The 21,179-nt window shown below is 52.4% G+C and overlaps 1 protein-coding gene across 2 annotated transcripts in view; it reads left to right on the plus strand.

The window, feature by feature from the left end:
- The first annotated feature begins 297 nt into the window (after positions 1–297).
- CD276 (CD276 molecule) overlaps positions 298–21,179 on the plus strand; it is a 30,347-nt gene continuing 9,465 nt past the window's right edge. Inside the window, exons 1-6 of one of the 2 annotated variants that reach the window (XM_060153595.1) lie at positions 298–400; positions 16,067–16,193; positions 18,392–18,739; positions 18,927–19,241; positions 19,852–20,190; positions 20,377–20,673. In XM_060153595.1, the coding sequence (XP_060009578.1) occupies positions 16,121–16,193; positions 18,392–18,739; positions 18,927–19,241; positions 19,852–20,190; positions 20,377–20,673 (1,372 nt within the window). In that variant the 5' untranslated portion in view covers positions 298–400; positions 16,067–16,120. Of the gene's footprint in view, positions 401–12,801; positions 12,868–16,066; positions 16,194–18,391; positions 18,740–18,926; positions 19,242–19,851; positions 20,191–20,376; positions 20,674–21,179 lie in introns of those variants that run through there. The other variant, XM_060153588.1, reaches the window with a different exon arrangement.

Raw genomic sequence — 21,179 nt, forward strand, 5'->3', positions numbered from 1 at the left:
GACCATTCACCTGTCCCCCCAGCAGAAAATAAACTTCGGATCTTGGGAGGGTGGGACAGGGTGGGAGACGGGCAGAGATCAGACCAGCGCCCCTTTACTAGGGCCCCCGCGTGGGTCTGGACCCGGGTCAGGGGCGGGTCTCGGCCGGGTGCCCTGCCCAACCGGCGGGCTCAGGCCTCTGCCCCAAACCTTCGCCGCGGGGCCAATCCCGCCTCTGGGGCGCACCCGGGCCGCCTTTCCGGGCCTGCAGCTTCCTCCAGCCCGCCCCGCCCCTCGGACTCCCGGGGCCGCCCCCGGACCCCTTTCGCTCCCGGCCTCGCGGCGGCGGCGGCGGCGGCGGCGGCGGCGACTCGGCAGCGCTCCGCCGCGTCCCCGAGTCCCGGGAGTCAGGCGCGGCGCGGTGAGTGCTTGCGTGGCGGGCTCGGCGCGCGTCCGGGCGGCCTTTGTTTGCAGCCGAGCCGTGCCCCGGGCTGCCGGGCAGCGTGCCTGCTGCAGGGCTGCTAGAGCGGGCGGTGAGCCCCCTCTCGCGCAGGGCGCCCCCACCCCAGCCCTCTCCCTGGGCCCGGGCTGGCCTCCGCGCGGGGAGCACGGTGGACCCCGGCTCTGGGTCCCGGAGGCGGCAGGGGGCTACCAGAGTCCAGCCCCGTCCCCAACCTTGCCTCCCCTCCCTGGCCGGCGGGGCCCGGGGCAGTGTGGGACCTGCCCTCTCCCGGGAAGCCGCTGGAGGAGGCTGGGCGGGTAGCTGTGATCGCGGAGGCCCTGGGTGTGCAGGGGGAATAGAGGCAGATCTGTCATTGTGTTGATGATTCTGGAAAGCTTCACGAAGCCGCTAGCTGGAGCTAGGAGGGAAGTAGAGTCTCGCGGAGTCCCTGCAGAGGAAAACACCCTGACCTGACTACTCGTTGTGAGGAGGGAGAGGTGCCAGGGAGAGGAGGGCGAGGGGCTGGATCGGGGAGGGGGGTCCATTCTGCCTGGCCCAGAAGGATGAAGGAGTGGGCGACTGGAGGGCTTCCACGGGCAGCAGTGGGCACGAGGGGACAGATTCTGAGAAGGACAGGCAGGGACAGCTGGCCTGGGTGAAGGGATGCATAGTTGTTGGAGGGTGGGAGGCAGAGCACGAGGGAGCAGGGGTGGGGCCATTTGGGCTTGGGAAGTCTCAGGGAGATGGTGGGTGGGGTAGGATGGAGAGGGGGTGGAGGAAAGGTAGGGACCCAGGGTGGGGACACACTAGAGGGGAGGGGATTGGATTGAATCCCAGTGTCCCAGGTCCTCTATTGCTGCTTAGCTAGCGAATTGGCAGGTTTGGGGGCCTAGGGCAGTGAAATGCCAGAAAAGGGGATTTCTTTCTCAGCCAAACCTGCCCTAATGAGAAATGCGTGATGGATGACTCAGATATGGGATCTATCATCGAGGAAAACGTTAAGCAAATAGGAAGGCAAAAACCATTGGGGAGTTGGGAGGGTTTGTTTGACTTAATTGAGAAAAACTATTTACCTTCAAACTGGATGTGGATAATTGTAAATGAGTCTGATTTCATCATTAAATGAAGGCCCTAGGTCCTTTTCTTACATGCTTGTCTCTAGCAGTTAGCTTCTATGTTAGAAAGTAATGAAGCTGTTCTGTTTTTAAGAGAGTTCTTTATTTAGTTCAGCCTCCTCTCTGACTCCCTCTTGCCTCCCAGAAGTCCCTAGGAAATCTGATGCTGTGCAGCCTTCCTTGTAGTTTGGGGCCCTGCACACAGGTGGGTGCTTTTGGAGGCTGAGAGAAATTGAAGTCTAAACTTGAATTTTAACTCTAAACACGTCCAATGGGTTGGGCTGATCTGAGTGGCAGGGCTCTGAGGCTGTGGGTATGAGTGGTGGCTCATATTTCCAGCTCTTTAGGAAATGGGAATATTTTGGGTGAGTATAGATTAAGCATTAACACTTACGTTAACCATTAAGCATGGAAATCTTTCTCCGCTGTATTACACATATCACAGTTTTTGCAATAAGGACTTTTGTATAGCAAAGGGACTCTTGAGGGAGTGAACTTTGCACTAAGTGGCTTCAGTGATGCTTGTATTGGTCCCATGACTGACTTTGGAATTCTTTTCTCTCTTCAATGACATCACTGGTGGTTTCTCCTGCCTGCTTTCAGTGAGCTTTCCAATTCATTCCAGACTCCTGTGTTCCAAGAAATCAGGCAATCCAGCTTGTTAGAGATGGGAAGCCTACATTAAAGCAAGCCCAAGGATGAGAAGGGGTTCTGGGATTTGAGCACCGCTTTTCCTTCCTGTCCTCAGCCCTCTGCACCTCTGTCTGGGCACCCAATGGAAGCAGGTTGGCTGAATGTCTGAGATACCCAGATGACTGATAGCTGGGTCAGGTGCTTGAATGTTTGTGGAAAGGACAGTTATAGAAGTGTTGTCCCTTCTGTAGAGCCTGTGTCCTTATTCTGCTGAGGTGGACTTCTGAAAGTTCCGGTGGGAATTCCTCTATCCTTAAACTGTAACCTTCTATGGAGTCGTCAATCTTCATTCTTTGGAGTAGGATTTGGGTTTGATGCTGAGCTGAGCAATACTGTTTGGGGTCAGAGACCGAGTGTGATCATAGAGCCGTAAGCTGGGATTCCACAGCACCCAAAGAGACTCCTAGAAAATGTTGTAGAACAAGTGTCTGGCTTATTGCAGGCTGCTTCTTGGTTGGACATACAGGGCTTGTGCTATGTGAAGAAAAATGACCGAAATCCAAGCAGCCTCTGAGATTAACAGAGCCTGAACCCGTGGCCCTGAGTCACGGGGTCAGGTGAGGAGGAAGAAGGGCAGGCAGGATGATGTCACTGCCCATGAGCTTATCCTCTGAGTGGGTGGCCACTTCCATTGCTGTCCTTTTCCCACACCCCCAGGGCAGGAATGACAGGGAGGTCCACTGGCAAAAGAGGGAAGGCATAGTCAGGGCCTGGGGGAGGAGGGCAAAGAGGGTGGGAACCGGTCCATGTGATCTTTGAGAAATTTCTTTTGGTCTCGTTGGCTCAGAATGGATCAGACATCTGGGAGAGGGCCACGTGTGCTTTATGTAACCCTTGCCTGCCAACCCCAGTTCTGCCACCCCTGCAGTAAGAGATTCCAGATAGGCCATTGAGTTTTTAGGTTTGGGGGGTGGGGCTGTGAAGGATGCAGTCCTATGAGGTAGGGTATCATTAGCTCCATTGTATAGATGGGTAAACTGAGGTCCAGAAAGAAGTCCTGTGCCCAAAGACATGCATTTGGCAAATTTTGGGGCTGGGATGCTGTCTCCCTCCAGAACTGGCTCTTTCTGCCACTCTGGAGGCAGACACAGTCTTTACCCCTCATTCTGGAGCCTGATAAGATGTGCTAAGGGTCCCCACAGCAAGGCAGAGGATTCATCTGGGGAGCTGGGGAGAGGGCAGGCCTGACCTGGGTATCCCAGACTAATTGTCCTTGCAGCCCAGTTGGAACCATTGCTGAGAGTTCTTACTCTTCGAGAGGCCTGGTCCTCAGCACACTCATGCCTTTCAGGAGTCCCTCTTACACCCTCCAGTTCTGACCAGTGCTCCCAGCCAGCTGCCCCCATTCTTCCTCGTTCTCTTTGTGGTCCAGAGAATGAATGCCTCCTCCACACCCCTAATGCCTTTGGGCCTTTGGCTTCCTGAGGCTCAGGGAGGGTATGTTGGAGGGAACCTGCTGGGAGTGGGGTTTGAGAAACATCTTTTGTTGGGAGCCTTGGAGCAGGGAGGGATACTACCTCTGGGAGGCAGGGCTCCCAGGTCACCCTAAATCAGTGTAGGCTCCTAGGAACTGGGCCTCCCATGGGGGAGACACTGGAATGTGTACTTATGGGGATGGCCCTGTACTGGGGGATGTGGTGGCAGCAGGGGCAGTAGGGGCTTGAGCCCGCTGGGAGGAGGAAGGGAGAGAGGACCACCAGGGATGAGCCAGACACAGAGATGGAGCTGAATTGTGATTTGCTGCTTTGGAGCTTGGGTGCTGGTGGGGTCCTAGGAGCAAAGGGGGTCAGAGAAAGAGTACTGTTCCCAGGGACCTAGATGTATAGATGTATAGCCTGACAGAGGAGGCTCAGTGCAGAGGATCCCAGGAGGACTTTTCCCCATGCCCATGGCAATAATAACAAAAGTAGTAATAATCGTTACCACTGTTTGAGTGCTAGGGGCTTTAAGTCCTCTCTGTATGTTATTTTATTCTTACAGCAGTTCTGTGGGGTAGGGATTGTTACCAGCTTTTTAGGGATGTGGAATCAAATCTCAAAGAGGTTAAGTCATTTAAACTTGATCATGTGTCTAGCAAGGCTTCCGAGTTAGAATCTGAACCTAGGCCTGCCTGCTGTACCTGAGCTCAAACTGTACCCTGGGGCAGGCAAGGCAGTCTGACGATGCCATTTAACAAGTGAGGAATTGAGGCCCAGGGGCCACTTGTGAGCAGGCCCTTAGTCACCTCTCATGGTGATTGATGACTGAGCGTGACAGCCTACACTCGTTTCTCTAGGCTCAGATTCCCATCTCTATGATGGGCATGGAAGTGGGCACTGGACAGGTGAACTCCAAGGAGCCTTCAAGCTCTGAGGACTAGTGGTGCCTGCTACACTCATGAGGAGGAATCCCTGGAGATCCAGAGGGGCTGGTGCGTAGGTAGAGAGGGGTCTGCAGCATTGTTTTGCCAGGGTGAACCTCTTTCAGGGTAGAAACCTAAAGAATGTGAAGGCAGGGAGGTATTTAGGTAGAACACATCTGGAGTAAGTGGACCCTTCCTTGAGTGAAGTCTGGAAAGGCTTCTGGAAGGGATGGGGTTTCCAGACATATCTAGGTAGGCACTTAACAGGACTCAGCAGAAGTTGAGTGAATGCAGATACATGTGTCACAGGCCTGCCAGGGCTTGACCTGGGATCCGCGCTCTGATTTGGTCTTATGCTGTCTCATGCCTTCCCCTCCTCTCTCCACTCCCCTCCTTTGAATCCTTTTTTTTCTGGCCAGACCTCTTCTGAGCTAAGTGTAGCTTTCACTTTTTTTTTCAGGGTTCTGTGTTTCTGATGGTGTGTGTGTGTGTGTGTGTGTGTGTGTGTGTGTGTGTACCTCCCGTGTGCACCCATGTGCGTGTATAGCCTCTGCACACACTTCCAGTTCTGAGATGGTGTCACACTGCCTTGTCAAGTGGCTGTTGAACCCTGGAAGAGGCAAACTCATTTTGTGCTGGCCCCTCAGCCAGAAGAGGGTGTGAGAGGCAGGCCAGCTGCTGTAGCAAAAGTCACCATGTTCTCAGATCTACTGAGATGTCTATGTTCTCTCTGGTTTTGCCTCCTCCGGTTCTGATGCCCTGACTTCAGTGTGGAGAGGGTGCCTCGGTGGGGATGGTCTGGCTTGGGGAGGCCAGGGGCTCTGCTCTGTCCTGTTCTCCCTCTTCTTGTTCTTCCTATAAGCCATAAGGGAAGCAAGCTGTGGATGCCAGCCCCACTCTCCTGGGCTGGCGCTGATGACACACTGCTGTCTTGACTTACACAGAAATCACTTGGAGAGGAAGAATCGATTTCTTCTCTTGGGTGAGATCACGGGGGTGGGGAGCAGTGCCCAGTGGACAGCCTTGAACCCCAAAGGCCCAAACTGACTCATTATCAGGAAAAAGGAAGGCCAACAGGATTCCCAGGGAACTCTGGAGATCCCCTCGACTCTTTCCCCAGACTCCATTTATAGAGCACCTATACTAACTAGGACAGTTTAGATAATTTTGCTCAGTTGAGTCCTATAATCATCCTGTGAGGGTGGAGTTTAAATTCCTATTGCACAAATGAGCAAATGGAGACTCAGAGAGGATGTTTTCCCAAAGTTACGTGGCTAGGAAATGACAGAGTCTGGATTTGAACCTATATCTCCGACTCCAGAGTCATCTTCTAAAACACCAGGGCTCACTCCTTCCATGAAGCTTCTCGTGACTACACCAGCCCAGCATGTGATCGTGGTCATAGCACAGGAAGGAGGCCAGGACCTTCCTTTGATGGTTAAGGAGATGAAGACCCTGAGAGGCAATGGGCTTGCTCTAGGGAGCCTAGCAAGTCAGTGATAGAGCCTGGTCTAAAACCCACATAAATCTTTATGTTGCTGTTTTCCTTTTTCGTTTGTTAATACAAAAGAATTACATGCTCGTTGTCAAAGTTACAGAAGTACATCAACGAGAAGGTGGAAGTAGACCTTTACCTTCATTCCCATGCCCCAGAGTTGGGTTCACTATCATACTTCCAGACCCATTTTCTATATACAAACATTCATCCATCCATCTCTCGATCTATCTAAACACACAAGCATTCATTCATTCATTCATTCATTCATTGAACAGTGCTTTGAACACTCATTATGTGCCAAGCCTTTGGTAGAACTAAGGATCCAATAGTAAATAAAGCAGACGTGGTTCCTGCCCAGGGACACGAGATAAACAAACTGCAACGCAGAACAGGGGCATCCTTAGAGTGGCAGACCTCCAACCCAGCTTTTCTGCCAAGGTGACCCTCAGGATGTCATCCAGGAAGAAGGAACTGTGTTTGCAAAAACCCTGTGAGGTAGGGAAGAGGGTCTCATTGTAAGACCCTGATGAGAGGTCAGTGGGAGGAGGTGAGGCTGGGGAGGTGGGCAGGGCTGGACCAGGCAGGGCCCTGCATGCCGTGGAGGAGCTGATTAGACATTGAAAGTGATGACATGATGCACTTCTGTTTTTACAGCAGTTTTTCTGGTTGCTGTCTAGAGTCTAGATGGGAGTATAGTACTGGGTTGGGGGACAAGAGAGAAAGCGGGGGACCGGTGAGGAGGCTTTTGTCGTCATGCGGGCAAGAGATGATGGCGACTTGGCAGACCAGAGAGAGAAGCAGAGGTGGAGGGGAATAGAGAGAGTAAAGATATATCGGGTTGCCAAACTTTTTCTGTAAAGGGCCAGAAAGTAAACAGTTTAGGCTTTGTGACTACTCAGTTCTACTGTTGTAGTGGAAAAGCAGCCACAGACAATATGTGAATGAATGAAGTGTGGCTGTGTGCCAATGAAACTTTATTTACGGACACTGAAATTTGAATTTCATGTGATTTCCATGTGTCATGAAATAGTCTTCTTCTTTTGATTTTCTAACCATTTAAAAAGGTAAACCTTGTCTTAACTGGTGAACTGAACAAAAGCACGTGGTGAGCTGGATTTGGTGCTGGGGCTGTAGTTTGCAGACCCTTGAGATATATTTTGAGGTCAGGGATGGCTGTTCTTGGCGATGGATTGTAAGGGTGTGAGAAATCAGGTTTCTGGCTTGATCAGAGTGGGTGGAAGATGGTGCCTTTACGAAGTGGGAAGGGCTGGGGAGGAACAGGTTTGGGGGAGAAATCAAGAGTTTGAAGAGGGACATGTTAAGAGGGAGATGCCTGTGAGTCATTGGAACACAGATATTTAGGAGACAGTTGGGTTTAAGTTTGGAGCTCAGATGAGAGGTGTGGACTTGGAGAAGTAAATCTGGGAGTTGCCAGCATATAAATGATATTTAAAGCCATGGGAGTGGATGAAATCATCTAGGAAAAAATAGTAGAGAGAATTAAGGAGAGGGCCTAGGAGCAAGTTCCAGGGGGTTCAGTGCCAGAGAAGGAAGGGCCTGCACTGAAATATAGGAGATGGAGCGAGAGGTAGGTGACTAGATCTTGGACCATGGGACCATTTATTAATATAGAAATTAGGTCATATAACTCACAATATTCTTTATTCACATGACCTATGTCATGGGCTTATTTCCATGTAAGTACACCTTCTTTTGAAAGGCGGTATGCTATTCCATTATATACATGCACCATAATTAATGTACCAGTTCTCTGTTGTTTTCCATTTTTGCTGCTGCCTGGCTGTCTTTGAGAATGGAGCTAGTGTTTCTGTAAACCAGTCCCTGCCAACTATGGCCCCTGGGCCCAATCTTTTGCTGCTTGTTTTTGTATAGCCCAGAAGCTAAGAATGGTTTTTACATTTCTAATGGTTGAAAAAAAATCATGTGATTCATGAAAATTATATGCAATTCAGTTCCGAGTGTCCATAAATAAAGTTCTATTGGAACACAGCTCTGCTCATGCATTTATGCACTGTCTCTGGCTGCTTTCCTGCTGTAAGGGCAGAGTCGAGCACTTGTGACAGATATGGGAGGGCCTGCAAAGCCTAAAACATTTGCTATCTGGACCTTCACAGAAGAAATTATGCTGACCCCTGCCTGACTCGATTCTACGCCCAGAACCAGCAGTAGGTCCATACACAGGCTGAGCAGGGTATTTTGAGCATCTCAAAATGGGAGGACACGATCTAGAGAAAAAATTCTTTGATGCCCAAAGTTCTGCCATCAGCTCTTATTTTGAGTAAACCATTGCCCTTTTAAAACATCATCCTTTAAAATTCAAACCTCCTCTGCAAGGTTAACATTACATGTGCATCAATTAATCAAAGGTTGGGCCTACCTATGGCAACAATATTACTCCTCTACTTAAAACCCTTTCTTTCTTATCACCTACAAGCTAAATCCAAACATGACCTCCTGTTCCAGCCCTGGCTTGCCCTTTAGCTTCTCCTCCTCCTGTGACCACCATCTTACACCTCCTGTCTGCCCACATGGAAGGGCCTGCATTCCTCCAGCCTCCCATGCTGCTTCCTTCCTCACTGCCTTTGCCTGGGTTTCTCCCAGTGCCTGGAATGGCCTTTCCCAGCCTGACCACCTAGGGAGCTTCAGGTCAATTTTAAGGGTTCACCTTTAGGGTTATCGTGTCTCTGACGTACCTCCAAGTGGTCCTCACTGTATCTTAAGTAGTACACTGTACTGAACTACAGTGATTTCTGTGCACTCCCCTATTGTAATGCAGGCTCCTTGAGGACAGAGACAGTTTAGTCCTCTCTCTGTCCCCATTGCCTAACAGGCACTCAGTGAAGAGTTAAGTGAATAGCTAAATACACGAATGAACGTATATTCAAGGACTCCTTCGGTTGTAGATAATAGGAACCTGGCTCAAACTGGCTTAAGGGAAAAAAAAAGATTGCTCATGTATCTGGGCAGTCTGGTGAAGCTTTGCTTCAGGCATAGGGGCTGAAATGTTGTTTTCGGGGCTCAGTATCCCTCCTGCCTTCACCTCTGCCTCTGTATTTGTTTGGATCGATTCTTTAGGTTATTGCTAGCTGATAGATTCATTGCCAACAGCCCCAGACCACATCCTTCTTAGCAACCTCAGCAAGAAAAGAGTGTTTTCTGAGAGCGCCAGCAGCAAAGCCCTGGGAGGTCTCTGATTGGGTGTGGCTTGGCTCACAGGCTCATTCCCAAGCAAATCACTGAGTGGGGGCAGGGCGGGCATTCTCCTGTAAGCTGGGTCTGGTCACACGCCGAGGCCTGAGGCTGGGGATCAGCCCCACCAGCACCAAATGGACTGGGTTCCCTGCAGGGAAGCGGAGCCCTGTTATCACAAGGAGCCAGCCTAGAACGAGAGGGGGGCACTCTAGCAGAAAGGATGAGGAACAAAATAAGAGCATCAAGACTGACTAGTGGAGGTAGAGAAGGTCTGCACAGCATCTGTTTTGCTTCTGTATCAAGGAAAGAAGGGACAGAAGCTGTTAAGAAGGAACCCAAGTTCAGGCCAGAAGCGGAGGTGATAATCTGCTTTAAATGGATTTGTCTTCTGGCCCCTAGGATTGCTGAGTGAATTTGGAGATAAGATCTCTGAGAAGCTATCAGGGATATTTCAGGACAACTGGGGTAGACAGTGGGGGCGGGGGGAGGGGGAAGGTGTGGGTCGCAGCATTCCGGTTTCCCACTGTGTACAGAATCCATCCAGGGTCCCTAACCGACCCCTGAGCACCTCCCTTGCCTCATCTCCTGACTGCCTCTCCTCGGAGTCCCCGTCTTCCCAGAATATGCTGTGGGTGCTTGCTGCTCCGTGACTTTGCCTGTGCCAGACAGCTGAAATGTCTCCTCCTCTAGGAGGTCCAACTAAACCTCCCCACTCCTCCACGAAGTGCTTGACCCTCCGTTCCCGTAACACCTGCTATAAACCTGCATCATGTTTGTTGTGTGAATGGATAAATGAATGCTGGAAGACCTAAGATGGGCAAATAACCAGTTTTATGGGGAATAAGGTAGATTATGGGAAAAACAGATTGGTGACCTTAATCCCTGACAAAACCCTGGAACTAATTGTCAATTGAGCACTTGAGGAAGAGTCCAGTTTCTTCAAATGAGCCCTTTTTATGGTTCTTCTCCACTTGAGTGGTCCCCTGCCAGAAGCAGTGACACTTTGGGGATGAGAAAGATGGGCAGCTGGGTGAGTGGCAGCACAAGTAGGAAAACTTGTGACCCCAAAGCCCTGAATAGTGGATGGACGTTGATCCTGGGGCAGACCCTAGGGCTGTACGGCTTTCCTGTTCCTGTCCTCTCCCTGAGGACCTTGATGACACAAGAAACGAAGTGGGGAGAGGAGGGCAACCTTTTTAGATAAATTCACTTGTTCTCTTCTTCATCCACCAAAAAATTATTGAGCACCTTCTATGCACCAGGTACTGTCAAAACAGTACTTCAAAAATGGCATCGTTACATAACATCGTGGCGTGGTTACATAACACTGTGACTGCACTTAATGCCACCCAACTGTACACTTAAAAATGGTTAAAATGGGAATTCCCTGGGGGTCAGGTTGTTAGGACTGCACGCTTTCACTGCCGAGGGCCCAGGTTCGATCCCTGGTTGGGGAACTAAGATCCCACAAGCCATGGGGTGAGGCAAAAAAGAAGAAAAAAAGGTTCAAATGGTAAACTTCATGTTGTGTGTATTTAAAAATGTATATCATGGCAGTTGGAGTGAGGGACTCAGCTTAACTGAATGAAATGTAATAGTAACAAATGAAACATCCTATAAAGCTCCACCCCTTCCCTGAATTTTTCAGAAGAGGATGGCAGAGATGTGGGTCTGCAGCAGTGTGAGCAAATGGCTTCTGGGTGTTGGCCACAGATTTGACAGTCTATTATTTTGGGTTGTTTTGGTGAAAAATGTGGCATGGCTGCCCAATATGACCTCTACCAGGGAGAGGAAGATCCAGTACTTGCAGGGCTGTTATAAGGGAGGGGGCAGACTTGTTCTGCATGGTCCAAGGGGTCGAATGAGGAATGATATGGGCTGACAGACTTTGGCTCAGTAAAAGGTAGAGCTTTCCACCAATGAGAGCTGCTCAAAAGCCAGTGGATTTCTTTGGGAGGTAGTGGGTGCCCATCCCTAGAGGGAGCAAACAGAGGTTGTGGGAGTGGCCAGAGAAAGGTTCCCCGTTCTGCGACCTGACCATTAACTTCTGCATCTTCTTCAGAATTTGTTTGGTGGCGGAGGTGGGGTGGGCTCTTCTCATTCCATGAGCTCCCTCAGTGATCCCAACTTTGGCTTCCATGAATAGCTCCCCCGTCCTGTTCTGAGTTCCAGCTCTGTGTGTCCAGGAATCCATCAAACATTTTGTCACGGATGATCCATTCCAAGCCCAGTCAGAATTGTTCTTCCCCCTCATTTCCAGGTCTCCCCATCTTCTGTGTGTGACACACGCACCCATCGGTTGAAGCCTTCAGTACATCCTTGGCTCTTCCAGCCCCTCGCGTGCAAACAATCCCTAAGACCAGTCATGTCTACCCTTGAAATATCTCCTAAGCTGTGCCCAGGTATCATTAAGTGACTCTGATGAGATAGCGTTCAGTTCATGTTTTGAAACACCTATTCTGGATGTGGTTTCCTTTTGCTGCTCTGAGCAGTAGCAATTTTCACGGGGTGGGAAGAGGGGGAAGAGAAGGCGGGAGAGGAAGGGAGGGATGAGTCCCTAAATTAGTCACTTCAGATGCTGTAAGAAAGACCCAAAATAACGGTGACGCTAGAACAGATGCTTATCCTCACCCAAGTGACAGTCCGGGTATGTCCAGTGCTGATACTGCAGCCGCTCAGGGGCCTTCTGTCCTGCAGTTCTGCAGTCCCCAGGGTGTTGCCTTTGGCAGCATGGTCCTAGATAGCTCATCTGTGTTCCAGCCAGTGGGAAGGGGGAGGAGAAGAGAGAGGGTATGCTCCTTCTCTTTAAAGGCATGCCCCAGAAGTTGTACACATCAGTTCCTCCCATATCCTATTAACCAGAAAATGATCACATGGCCATACCCTGCTGCAAGGCAGGCTGGGATCTGTAGTCTTTAGCCAGGAGGCCCTGTGCCTAACAAAATATTCTACAGAAGAGGAGGAGAACAGATGTAAGGGGAACACTAGTGGTTTCTACCACAGTCATTTTGTACATTTCAGTGTGACCTGCATGGCAGTTAATTGGCTGGACCTTAAGGATAGAGTACATGAAGGCTTAACGTACTAATGAAGTTCCATTAGCATCCAGTAAAGCGTTTTTTTCTTTTACAGATGGGAACATGGAGCTCAGAGAGGGGAAGTCACCTATTAAGACTGCACAGCAAAGTGTCAGAAGTGGGACTGGAACCCAAACTTTGGGCTTGCTTTTTACTGTTTCAAAGAGATCTGGCTGAGAGGCTGACAAGCAGTGCCAGGAGGACAGGTCTCTTGGGGCTGGGGAGAGACCACCTTTCCCAGCCTGTCTACCTGCGGAGCTGCTCATCATTTGTCAGCACTCGCCTTTAGGGTTATCACATCTCAGAGGTGCCTCCAAATCGCCCTCACTGTATCTGAAACAGCACTCTGTACGGAACTGAGGTGATTTCTGTGCACTTCCCTATTGTTGCAAGACAGACGCACCTTAGTCCTCTGTTCCCAGTGCCTGCCTACCAGGCACTTGGTGAATAGTTAAGTGAATAACGAAATACACAAATGAATGTATATTCAAGGACTCCTTCAATTGCAGGTAATAGAAACTTAGCTCAAACTGGCCTGAGGGGGGGAAAAATGATTGGCTCAAGTATCTGGGCAGTCTAGGTGTACAGCTTGCTTCAGGCATAGCTGGATCCAGGGGCTTAACTGTTGTTTTCAGAAGCTGTGCTTCTATCCTATGCCGGCTAGCAAAGATTGACACTGGTTATGTGGCTTGACCCTTCTTGCCCTCTCCGTGGGAAATGTTATCCAAGCAGCCCCTGTAGGAATTGGGAAGAGGCAGGGGGTTAAGAGAATATGGGGTGCTATTGGTGGTCATGGTAGGGGCAAGGAGTTCCTCTTGGATATCCCCAGGTCCAGGGCATCTTGGTAAAGAGCCCAGCCTCAGCCCTTGATCTTTGGTTTTGGCTTTATGGGGGTACATCTTGGGTCATCTCTTGGGAGCTTCCCTGTGGCTCCACCTCTGCTGAGGTTGGATGCACTTACTGTACCCTCAGGCCAAGGGTGGCCTGGCCCCCTCACTCCTGCTCCTCTGGGAAAGCCAAGGCACCCTGCGGTCTTTCCTGGCAGGGTTCCGTGGAGTTCCCGCATTCGGCAGGGTGGGGGGTGGGGTGGGGTGGGGTGGGGAGGAAGAACCGTCCGCTGACTCACTGGGAGGGGCAGTACATGCTGACTCCAGGGCAGGTCCTGCCTGGGGATGACAATTCCCCTTTGTAGAAAAGGTGGGCCGCGTGGTATGAATGCAGCGTGAGGTCTGTGTGTCTCCATGGGGCTCTGCGTACTAGGCAGCCCATCTGTCCCACTGGTCACAGGCCATGCTCTCATTCCCTGGCAACATCTTGTCTCTGAGATGTGTTTCTCCCTCCTGCCTTCAGCTCTGGGAGCCCAGCTATCGGGGTGGGAGTCTCTTGGTGTCCTCGGTTCTGGTGTGTCAAGGGCTTCTCCCCAGGGAAAGCACGAGAGTGGGAACTTCCCTGAGTCCAGAGTCTAGGAAGGGAGTTGAAGGGAGCAAATCCAATGCCCACCCCTGCGAATCTCTCATCCTCCCTCTGGAGGGAAGGACAGCTCGGCCCTTGGGGAACCTGATAGGTCTGGTCGGAAGAGAGGTGCTCCCTGACCTCCCCACATTCGTGGAGGTGGCAGGCAGTCCCAAGCGACCCTGGCAAGTACAACCCAGTGGCAGGAATTAGCTTGATGGATGAAGGAGAAGTCATAAGAAAGGTCTTGAGTACCAGGCAGAGCCGTGTGGGTTTACTCCCGCGGTAAATAGGGAACCATGAGAGGTGCCTGTGGGGGAAGGATGTGAGCAGATTCCTACCTCAGGTCCCAAGAGGAGACATGTAAAATGTGGGGTTGTCAGGGATGGACTGGAGGGTCCCAGGAGGACCTGGAGTGCTGGCCGCACAGGTCAGGGTGGGAGACGGTGGGCATGGGCAGCAGTGGGAAGGGTGAGGGAGGCCCAGGAAGGACAGGCCTTGGTTCTGTCTGGGGGTGAAAGAAAGGAAGGGAGACTCGGAATCTGGGAGTTTCTTAACCTTAGTCCCTGTGATTCCTTCAGTGGGCAGGCAAGCATGGCAGGCCGCTGCCTGCCAGCACTTCCTCTGGGCCGTGGTGGCCCTTGTAGGCAGGATGTGGTGCCCGCCAAGGGTGACTTTATGAATGGAGCGTGAAGGCTGCTGACTCAGCAGGTGGCAAGGCTTTGAGGCCGCCAGGTTTGGACCGGAAGTGTCTGGGAAGGAAGTGGCTGCTCAGGGCTTCCCCGCCGCGGACAGCTGGGGGTGGAGGATGTGCTGGGCAGGATGCACCCGGCTTGGCTGAGGGACTCCCTCAGCTCAGCTGCTGGGTGTGTGTGTGTGGGGGGGTGGGGAGTGGGGTGCTAGGCTGGGACTGGGAGGGTTGAGGCTGGGTGCCTGTGACTGGAATTGATGCTAATGGCTGTTGATGACATTTGCTCCCTGGAAGGGCAGAGAGGTGTGTCAGGAGGTGGGGAACTTGAACCCTTCTCATCTGTGCTCTCTGGCAAATTACATCACACCAACGAAGCCCCCTCCCTTATCTGGGCTTTAATTTTTTTCTTCTTGCAGAATGGGACCAAGTCAGGCAGCCCGGCTCCCTGGGTGGTTTTGGAGAATGTGAAACCTTTTATATTTTTGTGAAATCGTATTGGATAGCATGAATCGACCCTGGTGACGTGGTTTGGTCAGGAGGTGGCACGAACAATCAGGCAGCAGCTGTGGGACACAGGGAGCAGGCGGACAGCTTGGTGGGGCTGGGGGCGGGCAGAAGGGCAGCCAGGACCAGGAGCGGGGCTGGACCCGGGGAGGTCTGGGCCTCCCTGGCTCAGGTCTGACGTGTAGTCACAGAAATACCTCACTTGGTCCTGACTCCGCTTGGGGGGTCAGCCCCAGTCCAGGCCTCGTCCATTTCTGATCGGTCTTGGGCACTCACTACACACAGGTTAAACTAGCCAGTGTCCTTTCCCTTCAGCCCCGTACTCATATACCAGGCTGCCTTCTAGAAGTCTCACCTGGAAGTTCCTGCACAAACACTGCTCACTGTACGTGCCCTACACCGAACCCTTCCACATTCTCTGTCTCCGTGAGTGTCCCACCTGGTCACTGGGCTCAAAACCATGGACACCCTGACTGCTCCCTCTCTCTCTCCCCTGTCCTACCATGCTGTCGCTTTCTCCCAGACCTGCTTTGTCTCTTCTGTCCAGCTTTTCTCATTTATCCTGCACAGCTGTCAGAGTAATCTTTAGGAACCGCAGCTCTGACCATATCCTTTCCTCTATTCCAGAACCTTCAGTGGCTCCCAGCTGCCTTTAGGATAAACTTTCAACCTCTTAGCCAATCTCTAAGTCTTATTCTCCCCTACCAGCTGTTGTCTTGAGCCAAACCAGTCCGTGTACATCCTTGGCCTGAGCAGACAGACTTGCCTTTACTAGCTGCCTTGCCTCTCCTTCCTTTTGTTTGCATACCAACATCTTAGAAGGGATGGGTCCCAGCTGCCTACTGCCCTGCTCCCCTGATCCAGCCTCCCAAGTGACTCACTTCCCTCCTGCCAGCATCTCTCAAAATATCCCTCAGCAGGGAGCCTTGTGCGGGTATAGGAGGGAGGACCTCCGAGCGGGCAGTTGCAGCCTTCCACCAAGCTGGTCCAGGGGAGATGAGGTGAGAGAGGGCCTGGGGAGGACGTTTTGAGACAAAGGGCTCACTTCCTCTTCCTCACAGGCAGGGGCAGCCTTCCACCACGGAGAGCCCAGCTGTCAGCTGCCTCACGGGAAGATGCTGTGTGGACCGGGCAGCACGGGTATGCGTGTGGCCACTGCCCTGGGAGTGCTGTGGTTCTGCCTCGCAGGTGAGGGGAGCAGAGTGGGGCCTGGAGGTGGGGGAGGAGGGGACCATTCCCACCAAGCCTCTCTGTCTAGCAGGGCTGGGGAGGTTTTGGCTAACCTCCTCCCAATCTCCTCTCTGCCCTGTCCACCTCATTCCTACCTCTGGGATCCAACAGGCAACTTACTTTACATTTTTTAGACTCTGTTTTCTCTTCTGTAAAATGGTAATGTGAGCACTAAATGTGATAACGCTGTTTCTCGAACAAACTGTATGTGTGCTTCCTCCCCAGGGCCTTTGCACATACTGTTCCCTCTGCCTGAAACTTTGTGCCCCCGAATGTCTGCATGACTTGATCCCTTATTTCATTCAAGCCTTTGCTCAAGTGCCACCTTCCCCAGGCTTTCCTGGCTACCTTGTATAAAATAGTTCATCTTCCCTCCCTTTCCCTAACCTTACTTCATGCTTCTTCCCAACATTTATCTCCACCTGACATATTATATGTTTGCTTGCTGATTGCCTGCTCTGCTCAAAGAGCAGAATGTATCTCCAGGGCCAAGATTGATGCCAGCCACATAGCAGGTGTGTAAATCTTCCCACACAGTTCTTGGCACAGAGTTAGCATTCAATAATGGCAGCTACTTTAATAACAACATCATCATAATTCAAATCCTAATCAGTTTCTGCTCTAAGGGAGTTTGCCTTCTCCCGCCAAGGGGTAGACAAAGTTGAGTGTCTGGTGCCATCTGGTGGTCGGAAAGAGGAAGCACCGCTTTACCCAGAGCTATTGATCCTTTGATTTCTTCAGACAAAGGGCTTTGTCTGGGTGATTCCTCCGGTTTCATCCCCCAAATGCCCGATACAAGGGGCACCCTGTTGGTCTCCAACTGGAGAGCTGGCCTGTGGCACCTGGCATTGTGGCAAGAGATCCAATGCCCACTTAAGACCTTTAGAGATCACTACACACTGCAAAGATGATGATACCCACTACCTGTATGTTATTCATGATGAAAATACTAACTATAAAATGCTATTTTTCTAAGTGTGAGAAACCTTTAATGAGTGCAGTATTCAGTTAGCTTTGTTTCGAGACTGTTTGATCTTCACACTTTTTTTTTGTTTTTTTGCGGTACGCGGGCCTCTCACTGTTGTGGCCTCTCCCATTGCGGAGCACAGGCTCCGGACGCGCAGGCTCAGCGGCCATGGCTTGCGGGCCCAGCCACTCCGCGGCATGTGGGATCTTCCCGGACCGGGGCACGAACCCGTGTCCCCTGCATCGGCAGGCGGACTCTCAACCACTGCGCCACCAGGGAAGCCCTATCTTCACACTTTTTGAGTGTGCCTGCTTTGCTGGTGCCCAAAGCACACAATCTAACCATTACCCAAGAATGGCAGTGCCAGGCTAGGGGACACATCTCACCAAAAGAAAAGCTATCAGGAACCCCTACTTAATTTTCCAGGGCTCTAAAAGAAGAGCTGGACTGGAGGCAGAGGTGACTGGGTGGGAAGCTGCAGGGCAGGGGTAGGAGCAGGGGAACCTGACCCACCGGGCTTTTCTCTGGTTATGTCATACTCTTTTTTCATTCCCTTTCAATCTCAGCTTAATATCTCTTTATGGAGAAAGTGGCTCACCACCATATTTAAATGCATGGGTATTCTTTCTTTCTTGCATAAAAACTAATCATGTGTATTTAGGAAAAGAAAAATGAAAAAGCACTTGTGATTCTTTCTCATCCAGAGAAAACCACTAATAACATTTTGGTGCATACTTTTTTAAGACTCCCTTTTTACAATTTATAAAGATAATATATATTTGGGAAATGCAACCAGCACAGACAGGTGTAAAATACCTGCCAGAGTTTTGAAAAGCTACCTCCTTGCTTTCTATCCATTGGCTTGCTTTCTTCCTTCATACCCCAATCATATACTAATAAGAATTTGTGTGCTAGTTTGTCCCTCTCTCCCGCTAAGACGTAAGCTCTGTAGGGGTGTGACCTTGGTGTTGTTCTCCGTGGCATTCCTAACTCTTACCCCTGGCATAGTGGGTGCTTACTATATTCCTGCTGATTGAATTAGAACCAAAGGTAATAAACTCTTAGGCCTTAAAAAAAAAAAAAGGGAGTGGACAGGGCCTGAAGTTAACCCGGAAGGGGAGGGGGACTAGGGAGGCCCGGAGTGTCCCGGCCCCTCCTCACCGTCCCACCCCACCAACCGCATCCCCAGGCGCCGCAGTGGAAGTCCGGATCCCTGAAGACCCCGTGGTGGCCCTCGTGGGCACTGACGCCACCCTGCGCTGCTCCTTCTTGCCTGAGCCCGGCTTCAGCGTGGCACAGCTCAACCTCATCTGGCAGCTGACAGACACCAAACAGCTGGTGCACAGCTTCGCCGAGGGCCGCGACCAGGGCAGCGCCTATGCCAATCGCACTGCGCTCTTCCCAGACCTGCTGGCTCAGGGCAACGCGTCCCTGAGGCTGCAGCGCGTGCGCGTGGCTGATGAGGGCAGCTTCACCTGCTTTCTGAACATCCGGGACTTTGGCAGCGGCAGCGCTGCGGTCAGCCTGCAGGTGGCAGGTGAGAGCCGCGAAGGGGGTGTGTGTGCCCTCCCTTTGGCACACCCCTCATACTTCTCGCAACCCCTTTACCCACTGACCCAGGGCTGACCCGTGACCTCACAGCCCCAGGCACCTTTCCCCTCCACTGTGGCCCGCTGCCCTTGCCTTACGTTGACCTCTGCCCTCTACCCTCTGCTCCCCTCCAGCCCCCTACTCAAAGCCCAGCCTGACCCTGGATCCCAACAAGGACCTGAGGCCCGGGGACACGGTGACCATCACGTGCTCCAGCTACCGGGGCTACCCCAAGGCCGAAGTGTTCTGGCAGGATGGGCAGGGTGCGCCCTTGACCGGCAACGTAACCACGTCGCAGACGGCTAAGGAGCAGGACTTGTTCGACGTGCGCAGTGTCCTGAGGGTGGTGTTGGGCACTAATGGCACCTACAGCTGCCTGGTGCGCAACCCCGTGCTGCAGCAGGACGCTCATGGCTCTGTCACCATTACACCGCATAGAAACCCCACAGGTTTTTGTTTTGTTTTCTTAAATGTCCCCCTGGGGGTGGGGGTGGTCCTGTGTGCAGGGGTCACGGTATGTGAATCTAGCTCCATACCTTCAGTCTCTCGGAACAGTGAGATGCCTAATAATAACAACGGAAAAGATAAACAGGGTGCATAGGCGGCAATCTAACCGTGGTGGGAGTGGGTGAGGGTGATGATTACAGGTCCTCTCAGCTCTCTGGGTCCCCTGATTCCAGGGCTCTGGAAACCTCTGGAGAGAATGGAGAAGCATTCAGATCTCAGAAGAGAGTGGAAGGATAGGAGAGGGAAATGGATCCTGGTGGAAAGGGGAGTTTTGCTAGGGCTGGAGGCTGCTCTAGGCCGGGTCCCCCCCTCCCCCCCTCCCCCCGGGGATGGACCTTTTCAGGCCAAGGCCAAACTGCTGTGATTCTTGTCAGAAGATTAGGGAGACTCCACGTCTTGAAGTGCTGAGACTTAATCTGTTTTTAGGTCTGGGGAGAAAATGGGAAGATGGAAAGGGACCTGGGGGTTGATGGAGGAGCAGGATGCTGGGGGGTGGTAGCCCAGAGTGTCGGCGCCCCTCCTCACTGCCTGCCGCTCCAACCTCGCCCTCAGGTGCTGTGGAAGTCCAGGTTCCCGAAGACCCCGTGGTAGCCCTCGTGGGCACTGACGCCACCCTGCGCTGCTCCTTCTTGCCCGAGCCCGGCTTCAGCCTGGCACAGCTCAACCTCATCTGGCAGCTGACAGACACCAAACAGCTGGTGCACAGCTTCGCCGAGGGCCGCGACCAGGGCAGCGCCTATGCCAATCGCACTGCGCTCTTCCCAGACCTGCTGGCTCAGGGCAACGCGTCCCTGAGGCTGCAACGCGTGCGCGTGGCTGATGAGGGCAGCTTCACCTGCTTCGTGAGCATCCGGGACTTCGGCAGCGCCGCGGTCAGCCTGCAGGTGGCAGGTGAGAGCCGCGAAGGGGAGGGGGTCCCCTCCCTTTGGCACACTCCTCATACTTCCCGCAGCCCCTTTATTCACTGACCCAGGACTGACCCGTGTCCTCACAGCCCCAGGCACCTTTCCCCTCCACTGTGTCCCGCTGCCCTTGCCTTACGTTGACCTCTGCCCTCTACCCTCTGCTCTCTTCCAGCCCCCTACTCAAAGCCCAGCATGACCCTGGATCCCAACAAGGACCTGCGGCCCGGGGACACGGTGACCATCACGTGCTCCAGCTACCGGGGCTACCCCGAGGCCGAAGTGCTCTGGCAGGATGGGCAGGGTGCGCCCTTGACCGGCAACGTAACCACGTCGCAGATGGCTAACGAGCAGGGCTTGTTCGACGTGCACAGTGTCCTGAGGGTGGTGTTGGGCGCTAATGGCACCTACAGCTGCCTGGTGCGCAACCCCGTGCTGCAGCAGGACGCTCATGGCTCTGTCACCATCACAGGTAGGGGCAGACGAACAGCTGGGGAAGGATAGAGGGGGCCGTTGCCTTTTATCTGGACCCTGAGCTGGAATTTAGGTAGGCTTGGGTGGTCAGAAGACTTAAAACATTTTCACGCATTTCAGGTGTTTCAGACTCTACTCCAAGAAGTCCTTAAGGGACTTGCTTTATCGAGCTGATAGGAATCATTTGTAGTGTTTGCCCTTCTGAGAGTGTCTTAGGTGGTCCTTGTGCTTCTTGTGCAGGGAACTGAGCACCTGCCTGGATCTGGAGGTGTGGGCGGGAGTTCTGCAGCAGCCACGAGGCATGGCTCTGGAGTGCTTTCCTACGGGAACCTCTCCAAGTGCTGGGAAGGTGTTGCTACATCACCATCTGATGCTGGGCACCATCTGACTGCGAGGCCCTGAGAGACAGCTGGGCCTCTCCAGGTGGCCATACCCCTCACCCCATCAATGTCAGCTCTCCTGATGGAGTTGGGCGGGACCCAGGCAGCCTTTGGAACAGCCGGC

The sequence above is a fragment of the Lagenorhynchus albirostris genome, chromosome 1 (genome assembly GCF_949774975.1).
Source record: "Lagenorhynchus albirostris chromosome 1, mLagAlb1.1, whole genome shotgun sequence".
Taxonomy (NCBI): domain Eukaryota; kingdom Metazoa; phylum Chordata; class Mammalia; order Artiodactyla; family Delphinidae; genus Lagenorhynchus; species Lagenorhynchus albirostris.